The following is a 27,836-nucleotide window of genomic DNA, read 5'->3' as shown; positions in this document are numbered from 1 at the left end:
CTCCCGGAGCCTTCCTCACGTCAGGTAATTGCAACTTCATTCTTTCAGTTTGCAAACACCTGGCGTCATCCTTGACCTCTCTTTCTCTCACAACCCACATTCAAGCCTCACAAAATCCTGTTGGTCTTTCTACAAAACCACCTCTTGCCTGTGTTTCACACCAGCCCCCTCCCTGGTGGCCCCGCAGCCTACAGCCCGCAGACTGTTTCCCTCCTCCACCTGAAGCTGCCCAGAGGACCCCCACTCCCTCAGGTCACAAGCTGAGTCTGCACTTGGAGCTGCGCCTGCCCCATCCCGTCCCTGCTGGGTCTCCTGACCACCTCCTGTGTTCACGCTGGTCCTCTAAAGGCCAGACCGCCCCGCCTTGGCACTCGAGACGGCCGCACCTCTGCCTGGAACGCTCTGCACGGCCAGCGCTTCCCCCTCAGGTCTTCAGTGGCCTTCCCAGCCCCTCTAACTAAAACTTCCACTCCCGCACGCAGCCCAGCCGCCCACCTCTCCCTGCCTGGTGTCTCCTTCCTACTGCCATCACCAAGGGGCTGTATGGGTCTCATTTCCTGCCTGTCACTTCCCATTGGAACGTGAGGCAGGTCTGTCTGCTTGTTCACTACGGTGCCCCCATTGTGTACGCAGAGCAGAGCTGGCATACAGCAGGTGTTCAATGAACATCTGGTGAGTGAAAGAAAGAACGAATATCTGACTCCCTCTGATTTGCCTTTTAAATGGTCACCAAGAAAAGTACAGTAGAATAAAGCCATTTAAACATCCACTGGGGGCCAACCCTGTGGCCGAGTGGTTAAGTTTGTGCGCTCTGCTGTGGCAGCCCAGGATTTCGCTGGTTCGGATCCTGGGCGCGGACATGGCACTGCTCATCAAGCCATGCTGAGGCGGCGTCCCACATGCCACAACTGGAAGGACCCACAACTAAAACTATACAACTAAGTACCGGGTGGCTTTGGGGAGAAAATGGAAAAATAAAATCTTTAAAAAAAAAACCCCCAAAACATCCACTGTATCTTCCTCAAATAACATCCCAAAGCATTCACAAGAGACACAGCGTAGCTCTGACAGCCCAAACCAGGACATGAACGGAGCTCCGGAGCTGTTTCTCCCCAGGGAATGAGGCTCTGCCTGCTGCAGCTTCCACCTCTGTTAAGCGGCATCATAAAAGCCTGCCTTGTCTGCCCACCCTGAGTGGTCTCCCAACCCAGCTCATTATCAGAGCTGGTGGGACCCAAAAGATGGTGGGACCCCTGCTTCTGATCAATGTGCTAACACTCGGTGCACAGGGACGGTGATGGGACGGCTGCACAGCAGTGCGAAGCTGGACCTGACTGCAGTTTCAGAACCAGCCCACAGAGGGCGCGGCCGGCCCGACGGCTCAGCTCAGCCGCATCTGTCACAGAGTGTTTAGAGCAGAGAAAGCAAAGGGCCGACTGGTAGGAACACCCTTTGGGTGAAGCATCCTATTCTGGGGGAAACACTGCTATGTACAAGTTATAGGATCTTCTGGAAATACCCTCATATAAAGAATGACTGAATGAATTGGGGGAATATTTAGGATAAGAGACCGAGGAAGTCAGATTCTCCCTGACCACAGAGCCCTCCACTCACACAGCCCTCTCTGTCCTCCCTCACAGCAAATGTACTGGAGTGGTCTTTGCATGTGACCTCTGTAATCTACCTCCTCTTGACCCACACCAGCCTCATAAATCCACTCCAGTGCAGCTCCCATCCCGTGGCCCAGACTTCCACAACCCACACTTTCTGGCTTTCTTCTTGCAGCTGGGGCCCACTTCCCACTTGCACATGAGGGGTCCAGGTGATGCATAGCCACATTCCCACAGCTTTAAACCAACAGCATGCTGACGTGCCCCAGTCTGTGATATCCAAACACCAGTTAACATCTGCATTTTAATGTCTCAAGGTGATGAGGACCTGACATCAGTTCCCCTACGTTAAACCCAGCACATATGGGGTTAAAACCAAAGCACTCCTTCCCTGCTTGCTCCCTGGGTTCCAGGCTCCAGAATCCACCATCCCCACTAGTCGCCATGGAGACAAGAGCCAAGGTGGCCCACCTGCAAACGCCCTTATCATCCTCCTCCCTGTAAGCAGCCTCCCACGGCTGAACACAGGCTGGCGGGAAAGTGCCCAAGGCCACAGGCTCCCCCCATCCCTACCAGTGGCCACATTCCTCACAAACCTTTAAAACCCCTGCCTCCCCTCTTTCAGGGAGATGAGAGGAAACAAGACAAATTTGAGGGCTCATTCTCATCTCCTGGCTGATGTTACCTGAAATAAAAACCCTTTCCTTGCCATAAGCCTGTTGTCCAGTTTTTACTTGACCCCTCTTGTGTGGTGGGTAGGGAACCTGTTTGTAGGCGCTAGCAAAAGGTTTACTAAAATTAATACTCCAAACTCTTTTTGAGGAAGATTAGCCCTGAGCTAAGTACTGACAGTCCTTCTCTTTTTTGCTGTGGAAGCCTGGTCCTGAGCTAACATCTGTGCCCATCTTCCTCTACTTTATATGTGGGATGCCTGCCATAGCATGGCATGCCAAGCAGTGCCATGTCCACACCCGGGATCCGAACCAGTGAACCCCGGACCGCTGAGAAGTGAAACGTGCACACTTAACCACTGTGCCACCAGGCCGGCCCCTGCACTCAAACTCTTGATCCAACAACCAAATCCCCCAATTCACTTGACAAGAGGTTTTCACCTATTGAGCATACGGGGTAAAGTAACTATTTGGGCTCAAAACTGATTCGGCTTGAACTAAAAAGCCTGACTTATGGCCTGTCAAACATACGTTGTACTCTGCTTAACCATCAAAGTCAAGAACGTACTCTCTTAAGATGAGAATGCAGACTGCCCCTCCTACGCCACATTGGCAAGGCCGGGATTAATGCCTCTCCTGACATCAGGGTCATGTTGACCTGCTAATTTGCAACTGAACACCTGTTTGAAATTCTGATGAAAATGTATTCTGGGTGTGTTTAACGTACATTCTTTGTTCTAAAAAGATATAAGACCGTACTGAAACCCATGCTTCTCCGGAACGCTTTCTAAGGCCTTCCTGGGTTATAATCTTCATTCTGGTTCATAATAAACTCAGCTTATTCTCTTACCTATAGGATAGTTATTGGTTATTTTGCGTCAACACACTTTTCCTCCTTTTGGTAGATGGCTCCTCCAGCTGCCTAATTAGAAATCTACGAGGCGTAATATTGAAAATACTTGATTGCTGGCTGGTGACTGTCCAATTGGAAAGGATCTAACTGTACAGGGGCTTAGTCTCTGAATAGCAACCCAATGCCTCCCTCCCTCCCTCACCTGCCAACTGGAATCCACCACCAGGTCCTCTGATGCCAGCTCCAAAAGATGTCTCCAATCTGTTGACTTTTCATCTCTACGGCGACCTCCTGATTCAATCCATCCTCGTCAACTGCCTTTTACCTAGAATCCCCTCACCCTCCTCCAGTCTCTCCTACACAACAGCCAGTTATCTTTATAAATATAACATGGACAAGGGCACTCCCCTGCTTAAAACCTTTCAGTGGTCTCTCTCTGTTCTTGGAACAAAATTCAGACTCCCTAATTGGTCACACGAAGGTCCTCCCCCAGGCCCGCCCTCTCATCCCATCTCCTCGTCCCAGTGTGCCCCGCATTCCAGTTCCCTGGGCCCGGAAGCCACCTGCCACAGCCCAGTCGGCCTGGCCCTGGGGTCAGCTGGAAAGTCACTTGTGTCATACAAGCTTCTTTGACTGCCCGTGTTTAAATTAATTTCTGTTTTCCTCTCCATAGCATGCTCAAAGTGTTCCTCACAAATTGTGCCGACACATATTTATGTGACTGTTAGCTCTCTTTCCCACCCAATCGCAGGATCACGAGGCTAAGGACTCTTCTCAGCATCAACGTGCCTGGCACACAGCAGTTGCCTAGGGAGTATTTGCGGAGAGAAGGAATGACTCTAAAACCTGCCTAAGGAATGGGGATCATGGGACTCAGTCTTCTGAATTTCCACAGAACAGAGGGAGACTGGCAGAGGTTACAAGGAGATTGGTCGTGGGTCCTTTCAAGGGAAAAAACCCTAATAATTCAGCAGGTACAGAACGGCATGGCACAGCTTCTGGGATGTGAGCATCCAGCAAGGCCAGTGGGATGTGGGGAAAGGATTCCTACACGTGGTCGGGTTTTGGATATGCATGCTCAGCCGACCGTGAAACAGACCATCCACTACAGGGTTGGGGAGGAAAGTCAGTAAAATATTGTTTCTTCTAAGGCACCTTCAAAAGCCAAGATCTGATGTCAATCTGCTCTCTCCTTCACTCGCTCATTTATTCAATATATGACAGCGTCACAACCACTGAATGTAAGAGCAATTACTTGCTGCTAAGTACTCTTCTGGGTCCCTACAGAGGGAGGTACTGTTATTATTCCCATGTTACAGACAGAGGAACCTGGAGCAGAGAGGTTAAGTAACTTTCCCAAGATCAGTTGAGGAGTGAAGCCTGGATTCAAATGCATACCGGTTCACTCTAGAATCACATGCGGTCCGTGGCAGACCATCCGGTGTGAAGGTACAGACCTGCCACTTGGTGGGCACAGAGTTTACAGTCTAGACATGGAGACTGACAGGTGACAAGGAGAGGCAGAGGGGCAGAGAGGCAGTCGAACCAGCAGCCTCAAGCAGCGCGGGAGGTCATCATGGCTTGTGCTTGGCAATCAGTCAGAAAACCACCCCCTCCCCCGACCCGGGTACCACCAGGAGAAGGCTGGGGGTGTGGGGGGTCCATACCCATGGATGTTCTAGGAGGATAGCTTTTAACGTTAGAAAGAAAACACACTTTCAAGAGTCCATGAAATCAGCCATGTAAGTTGTGAAACCGGTCATATAGTTCTATTTGGGTAAAAACTGAATTTTTTTTATTTAACTAGAAAAATGTAAAAACATTTCTATCTTAAAGAAAAACTCACATCTCTCCAAAACATGAAGGCCTCTTGCTTACCCCTTAACCCTGAAATAAAAAAGGGGCTCCCACCCACTGATAATATTAGATTCTAGAGACCCACCTAGCATCCTTGGAGCTGTCCAGGCCCAGGCTCATTTTGTAGGAATGGAAGCCAAGGGGCTGGATGGGAAAAGCAAAGGATTTTTACCCACAGCTTGGTCTTTTGCAGGAAGACAAGGAGAGCAGCAGTCTGTCACCTCCAGAATGACTTTCCAGTCACTTACAGCCAAAGGCATTTGCATCAACCATCCTGGTCTCAGAGTTGACTGGTGTTCCCAGAGACTGACCTGCAAGAGGGGACAATCTGATCGCGGAAGGGTGTGTATGTTCAGCTGGATACAAGCTCAAGGAATGTAGTCTGCGAGTCTTGGCCCAACCCTGCATCTGAGGGCTCCCCCCATCAACACCAGGGACTGAGCGACGTGGAGGGAAGGCTGGGAGAGGTCTATGTGTATGTTTGGAAGAAGAGGGAAGACAGACAGGCTAATGGGATGTTCGCTCACTTTTTAAAGTAAATCTTGAACTCCTGGGTACAGACCTCTGTGGTAGGCTCTGAGGATAGGGATGGGAGCAGAGGAAACCGAGGGAAAGCACATGTGGTCTCCACTCTCCAACAGGCTCAGAATCGATGTCATCTAGTGTGGGGGGCAGACGTGGACACACCCCGGGCAAAGTGGAGGGAGGAGAGGGGAGGACAGGATTCCCGGGGAAGGCAGGGTCGCTCTGAGGTCCTTAGATGATGGGTACTGAGGCCAGTGGGATGTGAATATGTGGTTTAAGAGCTGTGGTGCTGGGCTCCTTGGACTGGCTAGGGCCAGCTCCAGCTCTTACGATCTGCAGCTCACGGTCTGGCTGTTACACTACTCGGATCAGCAAGCTGTCCTCTCATCCCTCATCCCCAGGGACCTGGAGGTGTGGCAGATGTCCTCTGCTAACCACTCACCTTTCCAAACCATTAACCTGGTTCAAAACTTGTGGGTCTTTTAAACTTATGTTCCTCCCTATTGCTGCACACAGTGTCGCTATAGACACCTTGAGTGGATCTTTAAGGTAGATAACGAGATAACAGAACTGCCGGGTGATGGGTATGAAGATAGTAAATTTAACAGACCTTCCTAAACTGCCAAGTAGTTGCACTAGTTTAAACCCTCCCCATGCATTTAATGACAGTACTTTCTATCCTCATGTCCTCCCCAAACTTGTTATGATCAAACATTTAATAAATGCCCACCTGAGGAGAGGGAGGCCACTGACCTGAAGAATAAAATATCTTGGGATAAATTTAACCAAGGAAGTGAAAGATCTATACAATGAAAACTACAAGACTTTCCTGAAAGAAATTGATGACAACATAAAGAAATGGAAAGGCATTCCACGCACAGGGATTGGAAGAATAAACATAGTTAAAATGTGCATACTACCTAAAGCATTCTATAGATTCAATGCAATCTCAAGCAGAATCCCAAAGACATTCTTCACAGAAATAGAACAAAGCATCCTAAAATTCATATGGGGCAACAAAAGACCCCGAATTGCTAAAGCAATCCTGAGAAAAAAAGAACAAAGCTGGAGGCATCACAATCCCTAACTTCAAAACATACTACAAAGCTACAGTAATCAAAACAGCATGGGACTGGTACAAAAACAGGCAAACAGATAACGGAACAGAATTGAAAGCCCAGAAATAAAACCACACATCCATGGATAGCTAATCCTCGAGAAAGGAGCTGAGGGCATACAATGGAGAAAGGAAAGTCTCCTCAACAAATGATGCTGGGAAAGCTGCACAGCCACATGTGAAAGAATGAAAATAGACCATTCCTTTAAGCCATTCACAAAAATAAACTCAAAATGGACCAATGACTTAAAGGTAAGACCAGAAACCATAAGACTTCTAGCAGAAAATATAGGCAGTACACTCTTTGACACCAGTCTTAAAAGGATCTTTTCGGACACCATGTCTTCTCAGACAAGGAAAACAATAGACAGAATAAACAAATGGAACTTCATCAAACTAAAGAGCTTCTACAAGGCAAGGGAAAACAGGATTGAAACAAAAACACAACCCACCAACTGGGAAAAAATATTTGCAAATCATATCTCTGACAAAGGCTTAATCTCCATAATATATAAAGAACTCACACAATTCAACAACAAAAAATTAAACAACCCAATCAAAAAATGGGCAGAGGAGATGAACAGACATTTCTCCAAAGAAGATATACGGATGGCCAATAGGCACATGAAAAGATGCTCATCATCAGTGATCATCAGGGACATGCAAATCAAAACTAGACTAAGATATCACCTTATACCCATTAGAATGGCTAAAATAACCAAAAGAAAAAACAACAAATGTTGGAGAAGATGTGGAGAAAAGGGAACCCTCATACACTGCTGGTGGGAATGCAAACTGGTACAGCCACTATGGAAAACAGTATGGAGATTTCTCAAAAAGTTAAAAACAGAAATACCATATGACCCAGCCATCCCACTACTGGGTATCTATATCCAAAGAACTTGAAATCAGCAATTCAAAGAGATTCATGTACCCCTATGTTCATTGCAGCATTATTCACAATAGCCAAGACATGGAAGCAACCCAAGTGTCCACTGACTGATGAATGGATAAAGAAGATGGGGTATATATGTACAATGGAATACTACTCAGCCATAAAAAAGGATACAATCGTCCTATTCACAACAACAAGAATGGACCTTGAGGGTATTATGTTAAGTGAAATAAGCCAGACAGCGAAAGACAATCTTTGTATGACCCCACTCATATGTAGAAGATAAACAAACACGTGGACAAAGAGAACAGATTAGTGGTTACCAGGAGAAAGGGGGGTGGGCACAAAAGGTGAAGTGGTGCACCTTCAATATGACTGACAAATAATAATGTACAACTGAAATTTCACAAGGATGTAAACTATCATAATCTCAATTAAGAAAAAAATGGCCAGGGAATTACATTTTGGAGAATTGAGAAGTCGAAACATCTTCCAGATAAGTAGGATGTTACAATGCACAAAAGCTTGAGCCCCCTGCTCTTTCCGGAGCTGCTGATCCTGTGAAGGAGTAAGACCAGCCCTTAGAGGTGTCAGGACCCAAATCTCGCAGTACGAAATACAGACTGAGCGCTCACAGCCCGCCCGGGTCCTAGGTCCACGGTGCAGTGTGCTGCCGACAGACAGGACGGCGGTCAAGTTAAGGGTCCCTGAGAAAGCTGCACCTTAAGATGGAAGAACAGTCAAGAAAAGCTTGCCTTGTCCCAGCCTGGCACGGGTGCAACCCAATGAAGCAGGAAGCACATCTGCTTGACGTTTTTATTCAGAATCCAGGACACCAATTTCGGTGACATCAGAATATACTGATTTTAATGTGTCTGTTTTTAAAATACCATGGTCTGCAGAGTGCGATGTTTTCACTTTAGAGTAAGAGAAGGAGGGGCAAAGTGATGGCGGCCACATCAGCATCTAGTGGCACATCTCAACTGCCACCGAGAAAATCACGCCCCTTCATGACTATATAGGAAACCTCTTATTATAATGAAAGTAATAAAATACCACTTATTTAATGCTTACCATTTGCAACCCACTGTTTTTACTAAACGTTGCACCTCAGTGAATCCTCACAGCAACCTTGAAGAAAGGAGCTATGACCCCTATTTAGAGGAACTGAAGAGATGGGTGAGGGATTCAAAACACACAGCTTCCTGGCACTGAAGCCGCCCTGTGCTACAGAATTTCTACTAGGTCTTCATTTCAAGTTCCAAATCTTTAGGTCCTTGTCCTTTTCCTGGAGCTTACCACCCCATCCTGGCGTCACTTGGCTTTGTCTCCATCAAGAACCCCAGAGCCACAGGTCTCGCCTTGGCTATATAAGAGAATCACCAGCGAAGCTTCAGCCTCCCACGGCCGTGCCACATCCTAGACCAATTACATCTCTGGGCCGAGACCCAGCAATGGGGATTGCAGTCAGGGATTTTATTCCTCAGCCACGGTGGAGAACTGCTCACAACCACCCCTTTCGTGACACTCACAGGTGCCTTCAGACGCTTGCCCTGCATCCTCCACCACATGCCTTTTCAATTCCCAGCCCAATCCATCTTTCTTCTCTACAGGGGTTTTTCTGGACCAAATTGGTAACTGTGCTGATTTGTCCTCTATAAGGTCACGTCCTTCAGCTAGATCAGCATGGCTCAGCAACCCACTCGATGTGGCCAGCACTCACTAGGCGTCAGCTCTGGGCCAGGCCCTGTGCTACAAGCACAGACGCTGCCTTAGTTTTGGATAAATTCATGGTCTGGGGGGAAACTAACCCCCAGACACTCTCTGTTCTTGGTTGGAGAGTTTCTAAACAAAGGATTTCACAAGATTTGTAAAGGGGGGATGAGGGCGGGCTGAGACGGGTACTCCAGGCATAAAGAATAGCACGTGCAAACCCTTCCTCAGCCCCGAGTAATGCATCGCTCCAGCGGGCTCAGGCTGTCTCTGAACCAGCCGCATCAGCAACACCTGGGAGCCTGTTACAAACGCAAACTCTTGGGTCCCACCTCAGTCCCACAGAATCAGAGGCTCTGGGGGGTGGGACCCAGCACCGAGTTTAACGAGCCCTCCAGGGGATTCTGGAGCATGCTAAGGTTTGAGAAGCACTTCTCTCAAATACCAGCATCTTTTTGTTATTCTTTCTTAGAAAATGATCATCCTAAAAGGGAAGCCACCAGACTGAAACTCCCCTGCAAGATTTCTTTTCTTCTTCTTCAGAAGTAACACCATCCCCACCTTTTCTTCTGCCTCCTTTGCTCCCAACTACTCCCTTGCTCTCTACTGATTTGCCACCAATGCGGAAAGAAAGCACCCAGTACTATCAAAGATTGCTGGCGATTTATCTGCCAGTTTAGTGACTTTTCCACAGTTTACTTTTGCCTCATTGATGAGTGTGCTATTCTTAAAATTCTTTTCTCCCTAGCGTCTAGGGCCTATATTCTTGATTCCCGGTTCTTTTCTATTCTTTTTTCTAGGATATTTCTTTCTGTGTACACATGATAAAAAATTAAATAGTACAGTACATGATTAAAAATTCAGCACTCTTACTCCCTCGAGACACACTAAACTTTTCTCTTTTCAATTCAAAAGGAATAAGCCGAGTAACATGCTTATATGTCTACTTTGAAATTTATCATCTTCCTGATGTCTATCGACTCCCTATTTCAACAGGTGAAAATTGAGCTTGCCAAACTCTTCCACTTCAGTTTTATATTATTTTTAAGTTCTACTTGTTTCCTGTGTTTCTTTAAATATACTTAACCTCTGTAGTTCTAACAATTTCCAACTATCTCTTTTCTTTTTACTTCAACTTTAAAGATTTAATTCTCTATATTTTTCTTTCCACTAATACACCGAAAACCCCCATGCTACTAATATTTTATGCCTCATGATGTTTGGTTGTATTGGTCTTATTATTATGACTTGTACTATCTATATAAGTGTTATTCATACTGAGCCAAATACTATACTATAATTACATTTCCTTTTTTTGGTACAAGTTTATATTCCCCAAGGTTAATAATGCTCTCCTTTTCATTTTTATATACTTATCATAATTCTGCCCCAAACTTTCCAGCTGATCTCAAACTTCCAACTCAGTCAACCACATGAGACAATCTCTCTGTTGCTCTCTCCTCCATAGTTCAGAGGCCTGTCCCTTGGAGCCCTCGTCTCCTCTGGCTCCAGTCTGGACAAGCAGATTCCTGTGCCTGCTGCACAGCTGGCCTGGGGCTTCATGCTCTTCAGCACTGGATCCACTGGCTGCCCACTTTCTCACTTTGTCCTTTGCTGGAGTACAGCCTAAAATAATTTTCTCAGAAACACATTACTGAAAAAAAAGTCAGGCGCCATTTGAATCTCTTGTTCTTTTGTAAAGTAGTTTATACTTTTCTCTTTAAAAGTTTTAGGCTGATGTAGGTATTATCCTTGTGTTATTTATCTTGCTCACCGATTAATGGACCTTCAACTAAATTTATTTCATTGCTTTGTGATTTTTCTACTTTCGTTTTTGCACCTCCTGTTTGCTGGATATTGGATCTGCTGCAGTAATCCCGTCTTATTTTTCTCTTCCACTTTCAATCTAGCGTTCATAGGAGAAATCACCGTTTTCTGTATATTATCTTAAGAAGTACGACAAGTCTCCCTTTCTAACCAGCAGCTGGGCCCTCTTTGATTAGTTTTTTGTGCCCTGGAGGATGCCCTCGAAGGGCCTCCCAAACTGCGACCCTTAATTACTCCCCTGATTTCAGACTCTCTTCTCCTGCCCTCCATACTTGCTGCTGACTCCAAGCCTTTGTCCCTGGTCTGTCTCCACTGTTCTCATTCATTTACTCAACCAAGATCTATGAAGCGTAACGAGCCAGGTGACGGGGATGCCAACATGGGAACGCCTCTGATGGCTCTTTACCTCCTCTGTTCCCAGCACTGAAGTCTCCCCGAGCACGGGCAGCACACTTCTGCTTGCTGGACATCTCCACCTGGATGTCTCAAACGACAAGGTTGTCTTCTCTCCCGACACACTCCCCCTGTATTCCCTGGTTCGGTTAATGCCACCTCAATCCTCCATTCTCCTACACTCTAGGGTGATGGAAAATCTCCTAATCGACCCAGAACAAGTCCTACAAGTTCCTTTTGTGATAAAAATTCCTGATAGGTTCTTTTTATCTTTATGTTCTCAAAGAAAGACGTAAAAACAACAAAACTTTCTAGCAGAGTCTGGGTTACCTGATTTTGTCCAAAAAAGGTTTTATGGTAATTCCATAGACAAAAGAGCTGAACCAGGCAAACCAGCAAACTACAGAAGCATATATAATTGGGAACATTTAAACGACCTCAATAACCAAGTCAATCTCTATTAACTAATCTGTAGCTGGGAGTCAGAAGCCATCAGACTTATCGGGCAGAGATATCTACCTCCTTACTACACTTAGAGAGAGCAATTTTAACAGTGGAGAGAAACTTCCAGAAGTGTTGTCTCTTCCACTCTTTTCTCCTTCTCCACCCTGCAGTCTGCTGACCCAGACCTTAGTGTTCTCTGTGCCATGTGCACTGGCCGACTGCCTTGCATGGTACACCGACACTAAGTCTTTTCCACATAACCAGGCAGCTATCTGACCTCCCCTACTGCTCGGCCAATGGACTGGCCCACCTGACAATAAAAATAATTACCTAGTGGCAAGGCGGGTGAGACAATTATACCGCTGGTTCTACTCCAGGCACACCGCGTTAATTAAAGCAAATACACTACACACCTGGAAGGCGTCTGACACAGGACACAGAGTCCCCTGGGTTTTGGTGGGACACATGTTCCACACCCACAGTGGTGTAGGTTACAACTGTCAAAACCCCAGAGGATTCTGTGGAGCTTCTAATAGCACGTGTTAGAAACAACACAAACTAACATGACTAACGCAAAAGAACAGTTTGAAACCAAATGTCATTTCCTTTGTAAAACACAGAAATAGGAAAAATAAGGAACTCCTTCAAAAGTATGTTAATTGTGGCAACTTGGCTGAGCGAAGTGTTAATTCTGCATGGGAGAGCATGAGTTCGTTTTCATTTAAGGTACTTTATATTTAGTTAATATTACACCTTTACATTGTGTCCTCTCATTTCTTTCTGAGGAAGGTGGAACTGAACAAATTATATCGGTGCGTGGAAACAGCAATAATACCAGATTTTGCTAAGGGAAACACTTTTTTTCTTGACATCATTTGAAATAACTTCCCCCTAAAATTTTGTGCAACCAGCGGTCCAGGGCTCTGACACAGAAGAGCTGCACCTGCAGGCCCCAGGGGTCAGCGCAGCGCGAGGGAAGAGCAAGCGCAGCAGAGAGAAAGGAAGGGCAGCAGGCTCCGGGGATGGAAGGCGAGGGACCAGGCAGCAGCCCCTGGGGGAGGACGGGGAGGTGGGGAGGCCCGCCCGGCGCCCGTCCACACGGTGTTCCAGTTTGAGTTCAACAGAAACTGGGGGACCCAAATCATTGAACAATACATTGCCTTTCACACAAACTCTCTGGAAACGACTGACAGAATTTTCACGATTCCCTCCACTCACGCTGAAGGCCACTCACGTATTAAACGTCTGTTGGGCACTTTGGACTGAGACCTTGACCTGTGAGTGCCAGGCACTGTGGACTGGTTCTCCAAATGTAATGGGATTTCAATTTGAACTTAGTATTTTAAGGCTCGAATGATCTGAGGTGCTGGCTGGCCCTCTCCTTAATAAGGTGCTAAATAGTGGGTTTTATTTTTTTACCTACAAGCCATTTTACTGCCTCTGCAGAAGTATGGTGATCATAATCGGACATTTTTGGGGAAACATTAACAAAACTCACTGCCAGGAGGCAGCCCCTCACCCACTGCATGGTTCCAGCCTCAGAGACACCTGAAGTGCTGAAATGTAAGGGGAGTAACGAACGGCACAGCTCGCTGTGACTTCCTGCCATCCTTCCCTGAGCCTCTGGACAACAACGCTCCTGGGGACCACAGTGGATAAACAATTGTCTGCCTTAGTGGACGACTACTCTGTAGCGAGAATTTACCAGTGTTGGCAATCATTTATGCCACAGGAAAAAGAGCATTGTATTTTCCCCTTCTTTTAAAGGGGGTGGAAGAAACAGCACGTGGGCAGTTCAGTAACAGTTTTTGGGCATAAGAAATCATTTCCTATTTCTTGGAAACTCTGATTTACAAAAGAATGCTGGAAGGTAAAAGCCTTGTTGATTTATCATGTGCAGCAAAGAGTAATTTTTCTCCCCTTGTTATGCTTTCATATAATCATGTTCACTGCCTGTATGGGTGGCATTAAAGAATTTCTGAATAAAAATAATAATTTCTTGCTTTCAACCTTCATAATTCACATCGGCAGGCGCCCTGCTGGGCGGCGGTGCATACTGCCAGCGACGCTCAATCTGTTCTGCACACCACTTATCTGCCTCGCACAGCTGCGTGTCCCATTGACCATGGTACCTGCAGGATAATGCACCCGTAGGCGTTCTTCAGCAGATTGACCACGTCCGCGTGAGACAGCCCATCCAAAGGTTGCCCATTAATGCTGACAATCCGATCTCCAACCTGGAAGTACAAAAGTGGTAGAAAATCACTATCATTAAGAAAAATTAAATTTGAGAAGAATGCTTACAATTCTTTGTAAGTCATATTTCCCATTTGTGGCTATTGTGAAGATTCTGTGTTTCTACTGTGTATGCATGTTCCAGAAGCATGAGGAATTTTTATGGCTTTCCCCAAATGCAGACCAATCAGAGAAACAAGAAGGGGGTCAGATTTGATTATGAAAAGGCACAGCAGGCCACTGCTGTATTTTGGAAATGGTGGTGGTTCATACATCCATCACCAGTAATAGTGGGGCGTACAAATTAACTGCTCAATAAAGCTCTGAGCAGGAAGCTAAAGATTTTCTGCTTTATTTCTCTACCTAAGTTAAGATTCAGGGGCAATGCAGAAAAAAAATCATAAGAATGTTGAATCTTTTGGTCAAAGGAAGATTCTAAGGTGAAACCTCTCAGTGAAAACGATTTTGGGTGGAACAGGGTGCTAAAAATACCACGGGGGGCTGTGCAAATGGGTGCCAATTTATCCTTCCACTGAGAAGCTCTGATATAAACAATATTTTTATATGCCCAGAGACGCAGTGAATTTCAGATATAAGCTTTCTCCAGTGCATTCTACCCTCAGTGTGGGTCTCTGACGGCCACTGGAATTCAACTTTAAATGAGGCGCCCAGTGGCGGCAACTCCCTCCCACGCAGGCCGAGCTGTGAGCACCTTGCCTTTCCCTCCTGTTTACCTTAAGCCTCTGTGTTCGCGCTGCCACACCGCTGGCCTGAATCATGGCGATGAATATGGGGACGTCCCCTAAGGGGCTTCCTCTTCCTCCAGCAATGCTGATTCCAAGGGCATCACTGGGCTCCTAAAAAAGAAGGGAACAGGACGCTCACATATTTAATAAAGAGCTACAACCCCGGTGTCCCCAGACGGCTGAGGAACAAAGCCAGCAGTGCTGCAGGAGGCCAGGGTGACGAGGAGCGAAGTACAGTCAGAGACTCCGGCCCTTGATCAGCTGGGGGTCTCAGGGAAGTTCCATCTCTAAGCATAACACGGCGGGGGCGGGGGGAATACAACACACACCCTCAGGACCGGCCTGAGGGTTAACTGAGATGATGCAGTGCAGTCCTGGCTGACAGAAAAGCTCGAGAAAAGGCAACTGTAGGAGTAAAAAAAACCCGAACCCTGTGCTGCCACTCAGTTTAGCGGCCAATTTTGAGGCAGACTTGGCAAGTCTGTTCTCATATGGTGTTGACGATTGCACTGCCACACAGATCACGCTCCTGTGGGTGTGAACAAACACGCCTGGCTCTGAGAGCCGCACGCCTGCGTGAGCAGAGAGGATCTGGAGGATACAGGGGACAATAGAGCCTGGGGAGAGAAGGAAACGTGACAGATTTTCAGGGGAGGAACGTGGTTCACTCGGCCACGGTGAGGGGACTCCCACTCTGGTCCACGTCTTCCCACATTTATAGTGCACCATCAATGTTTTAAAAACCACGAAAAGAGCAGATGACAACTTCCAGTTTCAGCGTGACAGCACACACACGCTACACACTTGTCTCCTGCCGATCCACACGAAGGACGCCCGTCAAAACGCAAAAACCACCACCCGAGGCTCCGGGAAAGTCAGGAAACTCAAACTGTGAAGAAAAAGGCCAGACTTGGAGAAGCAAGAGCAGGGGTGCATGTCCCAGGTTTGTCCCGAGGGCGAGCCTGCGTGGGGCAGCTGCTCAGACGCGGACAAAAACTCGCCGGAACCAGGAGGGGGAGCCCCGGTGGCTGAGGATAAAGAGGAAACCAGAGCAGAGAGCTGGAGAAGGGGCTCCCCCAACGCGGGAGTGAACCACGGAACTCTCGGAACTCTCGGGCTCAGTGCTAAGCGGCACGCGGGCGCGCAGAGCCAAACCAGGGAACTGAGCTGAGGTTTGCACCACCGCCCACAACAGCTGAGGTGGACCGTGGGGTCTGAACCTGACTGGGTCAGCTGCCTGATAAAACATCAGCATTCTTCAGTCTACACGGCATAACATTCACCAGGTCCAGGATAAAATCCTAAATTACTCCACATGCAAAGAACCAGGAAAATGCAACCAATTTTCTTCCTAAGTCCTTTCAAACGTGCAGGACAGTTGCAGGCAAACACTAACCACTGCCTGGTGGGTTCTCAGTGTACGTGGATTAAGCGCACGGCAGCTGTGGCAGAACCGCATGATGGTCGCGGTGAAGGGACCTACATGGTTGCAAGGCTTCTGCAGTTGGAGTCGATCGCTTAAAAACACATACAGTTGAGTGTGCTTCAATGTAACCTCAATGAAGTTGGGAAAGGAAAAAGACCAAAATGACAACAAAAACCCTATGTGAAAGAGCTTTAAAAACTTGTGTCTATGGGGCCAGCCTGGTGGCGCAGCGGTGAAGTGCACATGTTCCGCTTCAGTGGCCCGGGGTTTGCTGGTTTGGATCCCGGGTGTGGACATGGCACGGCTCATCAAGCCATGCTGTGGCAGGCATCCCACATATAAAGTAGAGGAAGATGGGCACGGATGTTAGCTCAGGGCCAGTCTTCCTCAGCAAAAAAAGAGAGAAGGATTGGCAGCAGATGTTAGCTCAGGGCTAATCTTCCTCAAAAAAACGAAAAACAAAAACTTGCGTCACATAAGTGTGACAGGTTATTCATTATTATTAACATGATTACTAGTGCTGCCAGGTCATGCCTATAAGAGAGAAGGATGGCAGTGCTGACCTCGCCAGTCACGGGTAGCTTGTGTCCTGTTTTCCAGAGTATTTGTGTCCAGCCTATATTCTCTGAATGCACCGACAGTGAAGCCCTGTGCAAAATGGCAAGATGTGTTTCACTGTGGAGTTCCTGCCTGGACCACGTGGAGAAGAACAGGGTGGGTAGCAGAGGCCTTTTTATAAACGCCTTTCAAAACAATTGGCTGAAATGACTAAGGAAACATAAAATATTGTTTTATAAGCCTTGGAATGAGCAGAAACTTATGAAATAATTTGGCCTTGTTCAAATCCCTCCTGATGTTCCCCTCGCTCACCCCTAACTACGTGCACATTGGTGCACTGGACCTCCCCATCACGGGGGCATCCGGGTCGCCACCCTGGTGGAAAGACACTGGGAAGAAACGAGGCAGCGTTGGCCAGAGCTGTGGCCAGGAACAACGATGCCACTTCCGGGCATTCACAACGCGCCCAGTGCGCTATACACATCACCTCGTTTAACTGACGCAGCATGTGCCTTGGGGGGCAAACAGTGTTATCATGCCATTCTACAGATGAGAAAGCTGAGGCTAAGTAAGTTGCCAAAGGTCGCAGAGCTAATAAAGGACACAGTGCCTTCAAACATGACTGATACCAGAGAACCGAGCTACGCTGGACATCACTGCACGGCAGGTGAACTACGGCTACAACAAGCTCACACTGTTTTTCAATACTTCTGGAATCTCAAATTTAATGTCAAAGAGATCAAAACAGAAGTCTACTTTCCAATATTCTGGATATCATACAGGAGTTTCAAAATCAGGGCTTGACAAATTTATGAACTGAAATGCGTCTTACACAACCTCCTCAGGAGGGCAATTTCGCAGTTCCTATGAAAGGCTTTTTAAACAAGTGTGGCTTTTGACTCAACAATTTCATTTCTAGGAATTAATCCTAAGGAAATCACCCATAATATGGGCAAAAAAGAAAATATAAAGATATTTTACTATTAAAAATAGCAAAAGTTGAGAAACATGCTAATTGTTTAGTAAGAGGAAGCTGGTTAAGAATGTCACAGCATATTCACAGGGCGGAATACTACGCAACCAACAAAAATTATGCTATATGCCGTCAAAAAAATACTTATTGACATAGCAAAAAGTTCATGCTTTAGGGGCTGGTCCTGTGGCCGGATGGTTAAGTTCACGCACTCCACTTTGGCGCCCAGGGTTTCACTGGTTCAGATCCTGGGCGCGGACATGGCACCACTCATCGGGCCATGCTGGGGCAGTATCCCACATGCCACAACTAGAAGGACCCACAGCTAGAAGATACAACTATGTACCGGGGGGGGCTTTGGAGAGAAAAAGGAAAAATAAAATCTTAAAAAAAAAGAAAAAGTTCATGCTTTAAAGTGAAAAAGATGAGGTATGAGAGTCTAATGTGATACCAATGCACAAAATGCAGTATATGGGATGCACCAAAAATCCAGCGGTCATCTCCATGCCTTACTCTCTTTTTCTAAGTCTGTGTATGTCCCACAGACCACACACTCACCTCGGTAACTTAAAAGAACACACTACCAATCCAACAAATTGCAGTAAGGGAAAATGTACATGTTATGCAAATCCAACACAAACCAGTAAAATAACAAAATAACTGACTTACCCTGATTATCTCAACGGTCCTTGGTCCCACGTCCATGCCTATAAATAAAGAAGCAACACAAGTAACTTTTTAAAATTAAGAGATAACATATTTAGGCTATAATATTGTCTCGTGAGAATGGGATCAGTTCCTAGGCCTTCGAGAGAGAACACTGGAGCCAGCAGGCACTGTGCCCCTTCTCCACAGCCACACGTGCAGCCACTGAGCAGGGCTGTGTCCCCGTTCGCAAGAAGTGCCCCCCCCCCACCCCATCTGAGACACATGTGGCCACAACCCTTTGGCCTGACAAAAGCCGCTGGACCAGAGCGGTAGAGGCTGGGATGTGTGATTGGATGGCACGGAGGGGGGGCATTAGCGTTTCACTGCATATTTTTCCGATTTAATCAAGGATAACCAGCTACTTGAGGAAAGACTTGAAAAGACCCCTTGCCCCACCCCACCCCCAGTGGCACATGCACTTCTGACCTGTAACTTTTAAATTTTCTCTTTGTAAATGGTTTCACTTTAGATTTCTGCTTTTCTGTTTTTCACGCGATTTGTGTAAAGTTAAGGGCACATTTCACAGACGAAGCTCTGTGACTCCTTCTCCAGAACAGGCCTTTCAGGAAGCTGAGGCTTATGTGGCCAGGTTCAGAGATGTAAAAATATCTTAGTTGGAGGTAAAGGGATTGTTTTTTAAAAATATTAATATTAAAAATAACTGGGTAGCAGGATGGTTTTGCTGGAGGTGTGTCCCAGTAATACCTGGATTCTGGGGGGAAGGGTCGGAAGCTCTTTTCGCGCCGACCAGGTTTTGCAGGCTGCTGACGACAGGAGGCAGGGGAGGGTGACAGCTGCTGTGTGTGCTGTGCTGACTGCCCTGAAACGAGAGCCGGGGTCAGCTGCAGTGAAGCACCGACACACTCTTAAAATTCACCCTTATTATTAGTATTTTAATTACGGAAATAACCACACCATGTAAGAGAAAATTCTGGAGAGACTAAAAAAGAAACAAAAATCCCCCAAACTCACTCTCACCGCCCTAACACAAGCCTAGAGCACGTTTTCTCTACTGTATGTGCTTTTATGTATGGTTTCAATCATCAAGGTGGAAAATATGCGCTAACAAGCTTTTTTAACTCCACATGAAATCAAAACCATTTTCTAGGTTGTTACATGGTGTTTTTACATGATAGGTTAGTGCTACTATGTGCCATCTGGGGTTACAGTCAACATTCACTCCTTTATTACCCAAATGACATGATCTATTTGCCTAAAACAAGTATAATAAAATATTGATCAAGAGAAACTTGACCAAATGGGACCCTCAGTTGTAGGAGAAAGCAGCAAATATCAAAACGATATGTTGTTTTAGGAATATGTTAAACTTTTTTTCTCAAAGATTTCCCTAGAGTCAATAATAAGTCAGCCCAATCTGCTATACCTCCATTCCTGTCCTTTCATTCATTTAAATAAATATTTGAGGTCTACAATGTATAGTCATGGATGGCTAGTGGCTACTCACTGCAAATTGCATACATAGTGAAGCGCCTTTCCAATGCAGAAAACAATTCACCAACAACGAATAAAGAATTTCTTCTACCAAATTATCAAGGTGACGCCTAATTGCCTCAAAATTTTAAGATAAACTTAAATCACAATTATCGCCTGATAAATTATAATTTGATCCATTTCCTTAGTTCTATGATGCAAGTTGTTAGATATTTTAACGTTCTTTATGAAGATTGTCAAATATACAGAAAAGTTGAATTATACAGAAGACATCCATACACACACCACCTAGATTCTACAATTGATATTTTGCTATATTTCCTTCATTACATATATATTTCTCTACTCATCAATTTGTCTTTTTTAAAAAATTGATTTCAAAGTAAGCTATAGACATCAATACCCTTTATGATGGATATATAAATTTAAAGGAGTTTTTTTCATATGGTTTCTGAAAGGATATGATTTAAGTCAATGGTGCCATAACAGATAACTACTCAGAACTGAGGAAGTATAGCATATTATAGCTTTTGCTTAAAAAAAAAAATCTCAGATCAATGTGTTTGCCAGGACTCTTATAAATATGGACTTCGCTGGGCAGCACTGCCTCAGTAGTCTGAGGAAAAGACTTCTCAGGAGTTATTTCCATTACACATTTCCCTCTGCAGGATGGAGACCTCTTTCCCAGATGGTGGGAAAAGACATTTTAAAAGAAGAGGCCTGGGGCCCCAAGGTAGAAGACCTCTCTTATGAACCCACTTTCTCTAGGCCGAGTCAACAAATTATAATTCTCCTTGGCCCTCAAAAGAAGGCATCCATCTCCCTATCTTAGAATTGCCCAGAAAGAAATCTGTGCCCTGCAGGGTCCTGACTGCTTGACACGGGTTTGGAGTGGAAAAGCCTGGGACTGGAGCCTGTTTTTCTCTATCTGGGCCACGGGCTGGTCTTCAAGTCACGATGATGGAGGACACGTTGTTTTCACAGCCAGCTAGACGCCTTCTTCCAACTAGCCAACATCAGTGCAGATGCTCATATCATCTCAGCCGTAATTTTAAGGATAAAGTATATTTATCGTTTTTCTTAAAATGGAATTAAACTTCTACCCTCTGAAATAAAAATTTTGTGCAAAGAAGGTTAGATAAAAGTATTTGATGCTTTGGCCCAGGTTGCCAAAATATGACAGCTCACATTTACATACCAGATAAACGGTAATGGCGGTTTTTTGGACACTTAATGATAGAGCTTGTAAATTTGTTAGCTCTGCATTTAACCTGAGTGTGAACTTTATTAATCACTATGATGCTCATGTACATTCCTTAAGGATGGAAATCCAGTTCTGCCTACCACCGCCCCTGTCAGTCCTCACTCTTCTGAAAACACTGGAGCTCCTTGTACCCCTTTGTGCCTCTGCATATGCTACTCCCTGTCTGGGATGCCTTCTTCCTCTTTTCAATCTATCAAACTCCTTCTGGAGTGAGATCCAATGGAACCTCCTCCGTGTAGCCTCTCCAGGAATAAACGTTCCCTCTCCGCATTGTTCACTGCATTCTAACCTCCCGTGTGCAACGACGCTTTAATGGAATCACCACAAGTGAACCTCCCGTTAAGGAAGAAGCTGAGATAACCATGCTGCATCTCAGGTTCCCACAGCTCTGGTCAGAAGCACCCTTGTTCCCTCCTGGACGCTCACAGCAGCCCTGCGGCTCAGTATCTGCTACCCCTTACAGACGCCAGAAACGGGAGAAAGTTGCAAACTTAATGTGATGTTTACTGAGTTTGACTGCTTTGAAGATTCTCTAAGACAAGCCAGCTTGTCTGTGATCCTATCTGAACAATGGTATTTTTCTTCACCCATTTTCTAACCCGACGAGGCAAAGGAGGCAGCTCACAGCATTCCAGAAACACTCGTGTGCCAATCACAACATCAGAACATCTTCTGAACAAAGGCCTCAGAGCAGCTTTACGTCTGAGGTGACCAGAGAGGGCACCAAAAGTCATGCTTTTAACCTCAAAACAAAGGCCTATCTACAACCCACAAAGGGGATTACGGGGTCACATGTAAATTTCTACCATTTCAGTATGTACCACATGGGACTAAAATATAGTCTACCATCTTAATTTTGTCAGACATTACAATGAAAAAAAAAATGCAGTGAAATCTACTTTGTTAAAAAAAGAAGTAGCACTTACATCAGCCTTGCAAATAAATATAAGATATTTGCTAACCCACGAATATCACCCATTAAGGCCACCCTCCCACAGGAGAAGCCCTCACACTTCACTCTCCTAGGAATACACCAATACACCATTAATTGCCCTCAGCATGTGTGAGTGGCTATTCACAAGTTAACTTTATAGCCATATTTAATTGAATGAATAGAACAATGTTGTGCTAATGAGGGTCAAATTGCCACCAGATGTTGCTCCTTTCTGTTTTTTTAAGAATAAACACAGCTGTGTGCATGTATGCACAGGCAATATAGAACTAATACTGGGGGGAAAAGTGGTTCTAAGAAAACATTTGCAGGCAATAAAGGAGAGAAAAATCTAGAGATTAATGAATTTCCATCCCACCTTTCATTTTTATTTCAAACACATTAAAATACACTGAGCTTGGTGTTGTGAATATGCTGTATATTACACATTATTTCCAAGAAATCATTTAGGAAATGGGGAACTTTCTCCCAATGGGGACAGTTGAGTGAGTCAGTCTGACGGGAAGCCATCAACAACCTGAGTGTTCTGCAACGTCTTCCTCAAGGAGGTCCAGGAGCCAGCTCGGAGTCTTCCAATCTCCAGCTGCACCAGCCCCTGTGCACACTTGGGAAGACAAGAAAAGAACAAGGTGAAAAATGGCAGCATTTACGTTCTAAATTATTATGGCAGAGCCTCCACTCATCTCGGCAGCCAAGAACTGTAAATGGGTGATGAAGGCAACGGGCAAAGAGCAGATTCAGTAATCAAAACATCACACAAAATAACAAAAATTCATCAACTCAACAGTATTCATCTCATGACTTCATGACTTCTTTAAACATGTTAGAAGGATGAGATTTCAATTCACCTCTTTTCTCTTCCTTCCTGTCTGATGAAAGTGTTAATGAGCAGTAAAATAATTAAGAAGAAGTAGTGAAAAGGAGGACAGAAAAATCAAACATAGAGATAATCTGCAAATACAATCCTCTCTTGAGTGATAACTGATAATTGACTATATTAGGAAATCAGAATTTTAAAAATAAACAAAATCCATTTGTCTTTGCAAAAGCTTCCACAGCTATTTGTGAAACAGAATAAGATTCAATGGGTTATAGTTGAGTGGAAATTTACAAGAATTTTTATTAACTACTTTCTTCCAAGGGAGGTGGGGTCCACGTGGCAGGAATGTGACACTCGGAAGGGAATCCTGAACCTCAGCATCTCTACAACTTCAGTGGGAGGCAGGGTGGGTGGTAGGAAAACCTATAGAAGACAATTGTGGATCCCTGGAATTCTCACAAGTATGAAAAAAAAGCTTAGAAATCCCCAAACAGACTTCCCTTCAATCCCGTTAGTCAAGATAACAGCTTTCTTTTAAAGCTATTCCTGATTGGTTAAAGTAATCAGAGATTAGATCTTTAGTAAAAACTAGAGCCAATGCAAAATCCAACCCATTTTATAATCAAGCTGGATTAGAACTGTTCCCGCTGGGCTTCAGTTATGCCAGCTGGGCACACAGCCGCCTAGGGACTCACCTTGAGGACAGTGGCCACTGTCTCCTGTGAGGCATTTCTCATGTCCTCCCCATTCACAGATAAGATCTGATCTCCCTGAATCAGTCTTCCATCCAGGTCTGCGGCTCCACCTTTCACGATGTCAGAAATAAACACTCCATTTCCACTTCTGTGAACACCATAAAGCAGAGGGTAATGGCGCAACCTGATAATTCTTTCTTAAATCTGAGATTACTGACATTATATATAGATTCGTTAAATCCTAAAACTTGGAAGAAGGGTCCTATAATGCCATCTAACCCAGAGATAACCCACTAACTTCCCAAATGATGAGCTCAGAGTGCTCGCCTTTTAAATAATTTTTGCCTATTTATGATGCCTATTGTAATATTCATTTTCATTGGCCCAAAGGCATAATTTCTGCAAGAAGACAATTTTAGGGAAATGAAATGGAAATTCACTTTGAAAAAAAGTAGAGTTAAGTACTCTTAAAATGTACAGGTATTTCCTTAGAGATCGGCTCAGCTATTACATCTGATCTATTTCTGGCCTCTTTCTCACTCTCCTTCTTCCTGCTTTTATGACTTTATGGTTTTAATCATATTCATTTGATGAATAAATAAACGTACGTCTCAAAGTTCAGGAGGTTAAAAAGGGGGGAGCTTGAAAAGTCTCCCTCTCACCCCTCCTTCCCAGGCCCAAGTCCCTCTCGGAGGCAGCCCAGGTCACCTGTTTCTTGGGTGTCTCAGTGTCTCCAAGAGATATTCTATGTGGACATAAGCAAGCGCAGGTGCGTGTAGTACAAACGTGTGAGTATGCACACATACTTTTTTTTTCTTTAACTCTGCTTTTTCCACTCAACACTCCTTGGCAATTGGTCCTTCCTAGCACTGAGAGCGTCCTCATTGTTCTTTATGGCTGCATACTATTTTACGGACATTCCTTATTTTCACTTATTGGTAAAATATTGACAGACACAGAGGTTATTTCCATTCTTTAACTATTGCAAACAATGTGCAATGAATAACATACTTACAAGCACATTGTTAGGATTCACTCCGAGTCGTGGAACTGCTCTTCAGAGAGCTGTGAATTTTGAGAGCTTATACCTCTGATCCCTTACAATGGAACTTTTGCGCTAAAGAAGGTAAACGTTCCTTACAAACTCAATCTGAAATACTGGCGTGGTATGAAGATTATCTCATTGATCCACGACAAGATAATAAAGTACCACCCGTTTCTAAGTGGAATCTCCCCAGGCACGTGTATGTGTCACAACAAGCAGGCAAGCTTCAACATGGTTTCTGTTAGGTGCTCTGCACCCAGATGTGTGTTGAGTTTGTTTAGAAATATGAATCTCAGTTTTTTTGTTTTGTAATGTATTTTCAGATGGATGGTTTTGTGGTGCTGAAGCAAAAAATGAGATCACAACAGCACAATACTTGGCACAAAATCAGTGCTCAAAAATGGCAGCTAATATTTTTATTTTAATAACCGCTTGGACTGCTAGAAAGAAGCATTAGGCTAGTCATGAGAGGCTGTTGAGGGCACATGACATAATATATACAAAACCAACTTCGATTCTTCCAAAGAAGATGTTTGACACCATTTAAGGTCACATTGGGATATCCCCTGAAAATCCCACAGCCCTGTTGGAAGCAGCACACACTGGACATCTAAAGCCAGCAAACCCTGGAAGCTGGAGCTGCAGTGCCAAGACAGTACTTCCTTCTCTGATATTCTCATACAACTGCGAACAGTTACCGTGATTCCCACCAGGTGTGTAAGCAGCATGGGCTTCAAAACAGCAGCCTAGCCACGACGAACAGCAGCCTAGCCACGACGACCTACCTAAGTTTTTGGTGCAAGCTATTATCTTGGGGTCAATAGTTTTCTTAATAGAAAACTACTGTCATGAAGAATTTATGTCTGTCTCTCAACCGTGTCTACTCAGCTAGTGTTAGTTAACACGGTATGAAATTAACAAGGTACCTCATGGTGGAGCAATTTTCTTAACCCAACATCGTCATATAATCCCTCTTGTTGTTAGCAGTTTCTCAGGTATGATCACTTTAACCCCTAGGAGCCCCAGGTCTGAGCTTCAAGTTGAAAGAAGCTTGCTGACTCTCTTCTTACTCTATATGGGAATAAGTCTGGGCAGTATGGGTTGATTTGGCTTAGAGTTCTATCTTTATATGACACTTGTTTGGCTAAGATCTTGCTCAGAAATATGACCTATGTCATTCAAATATTTATAAGTATGTTCGTTTTAGAAGTCATATCATCAGATCACACTAAGCTTTTTAGCAGCCTCAGTCCCCAGAACCCTGAAGGAAAACGCCATCGGTCCTGACTTGCGGGGCATTTCCTTACCGTTTCCCAACGATGCTCAGGCCTAGTCCTCGGCCAGCCTTCTTCTGCAGATCCACAGGGAAAATCTCCAAGTTCTGCTCATCCCTGTAGTGCGCCTCGTCTCTGTACACCACCAGCTGCACCTTCTGCGGGGTCTGCCTCAGGGCGGTGATGGCTTCCTCATGGCTGGCACTCCTCAGGTCAATCCCGTTAACCTGGAACAATGGGCATCTGAGACGGGCTGCTGACAGCAGAGGCCTCTGCCTGCTGGAGCTCCTTGCTCCAACCAGGGAAAAACGTCTAGAAAGTTCCACCCATTCCCAAAGCACACAGGTAGTGACACTAGCGGTTATGGTTGCTTCAAATCTAAACAAGGTAACCCTTATATTACCCACAAGCATGGAGCGTGGGTTAGGACACACAACGATGCAATTTCACGTAGCCGTAAACTTTACCAGGGTATCAACACGGGAGTGAGCCACCTAACTGGCTCATTTAACTGAGGTCAAAAGGGAAATAAGCGTCAGTGTTTGGTCAGCGTTTTTAGACTCAGTTTGCTTATTGAATCTGACATCCTCACTCCTAATTGCTAATATCATAACTACTTCAGAACAGGCCAGAAGGAAATGAGGGACCAGTACTTCCAACAGTGTCAAAGACTCGCTGAAGCCCACTCATTTGATCCTGATCTGAGTAAGCACAGATAGGACCATGCATTAGATGGCAAACTGTGCCAGGAACAGCACCGAGTAAGCCATGCCTCAGCTTTGGGCAAATCAGGCGAATGTGGGCAAGTCGTGTAACCTTGGAGAGCCTGTTTCCTTGTCTGTTCAATGGAGATCACATCCAACTTAGTTATTTTTTACCCAACAAATGCTTGTGCATTAACCTTTTATGAATATTTACTCCTTTGATACTTATATTAACTCTCTGAAATAGGTACTATTACCATTTTACAGATAAGGAAACTAAGGCATGGCGAGCTTAAGTGATCAAGGATACACAGCTAGCAGGTGGAGGTGCCCTGACCTGAAGCCAGACTGTCTTCCCACCCTTAGTCTCTATACCATGCTGTCTCATCTTACTCTTAGAATGGCTTACAGGAGCCCTTGCCACAGAGAAAGTCAAGTACTGATGCTGGCTAGTGAATCCAACACAGGGAGAAATTGAGTGGCACAGTAGCTTGGGACTCAAAGGAAGGGAGTCATGGGTCAGTCCTTCCAGGTCACAGCCAGGAAAAGAGCCAAACGAAGGGAAGGATGGGCCCCAGCCATGGCCTGTAGATGGCAGAATGGAAGAGGTCCCTCAAGACGTTGGTTCCACTCCGTGTTCTGGTCCATCCCTACATGTTTTGGGAGGTCAAGCCCATCTCCAGACCTCCACTCCCTCATCTGTGCAGTGAGGGGCTGATCTAGGGCTTTCCCACTTCTAACATTCCGAAGACTCAGGACTAGTGGCATACAGAACGGTTACAGAGAAGGGGACAAAGAGGAATGAGCCCTTCTTGGAGAAGGTGACTTCTGAGCTACCATTTCAAGCTGATTCCGTGGGCCGAGAAAATGTCTACAAGACTAATTTTCAAGCTGCTTTTTCTCTTCTCGATATCTTGGTGAATCTGTGTACTTGCTTAGAAAACAGTGGGTCTGCATGGGATAGAGATGGACTGCAGTGTGAGTGCTGATTCCACCTTACTGACCACGTGAAACCTTAGGTAAATTCCTCAAGTCAAGCTTCAACTGTGTCATCTATGAATTGGACATAATAACGGATT

General features: G+C 45.3%; 1 protein-coding gene across 3 annotated transcripts in view; it reads right to left on the bottom strand.

Annotated features, from left to right (window-relative positions):
• The window catches only part of PATJ (PATJ crumbs cell polarity complex component), a 309,336-nt gene that overhangs the window by 9,601 nt on the left and 271,899 nt on the right, over positions 1 to 27,836 (bottom strand). For all 3 annotated transcript variants that reach the window (XM_044749519.2, XM_044749521.2, XM_014854688.3), the window contains exons 35-41: positions 26,087 to 26,280; positions 23,735 to 23,882; positions 22,737 to 22,823; positions 19,257 to 19,371; positions 18,513 to 18,550; positions 14,875 to 14,997; positions 14,038 to 14,142 (exon numbers count right to left, since the gene is read on the bottom strand). In XM_044749519.2, the coding sequence (XP_044605454.2) occupies positions 14,038 to 14,142; positions 14,875 to 14,997; positions 18,513 to 18,550; positions 19,257 to 19,371; positions 22,737 to 22,823; positions 23,735 to 23,882; positions 26,087 to 26,280 (810 nt within the window). The remainder of the gene's footprint in view (positions 1 to 14,037; positions 14,143 to 14,874; positions 14,998 to 18,512; positions 18,551 to 19,256; positions 19,372 to 22,736; positions 22,824 to 23,734; positions 23,883 to 26,086; positions 26,281 to 27,836) is intronic.

Source organism: Equus asinus, chromosome 16 (assembly GCF_041296235.1).
Source record: "Equus asinus isolate D_3611 breed Donkey chromosome 16, EquAss-T2T_v2, whole genome shotgun sequence".
In the NCBI taxonomy this organism is placed as follows: domain Eukaryota; kingdom Metazoa; phylum Chordata; class Mammalia; order Perissodactyla; family Equidae; genus Equus; species Equus asinus.
The sequence above is the reverse complement of the archived record's forward strand: the minus strand, read 5'-3'. Positions and strand labels throughout refer to the sequence as shown.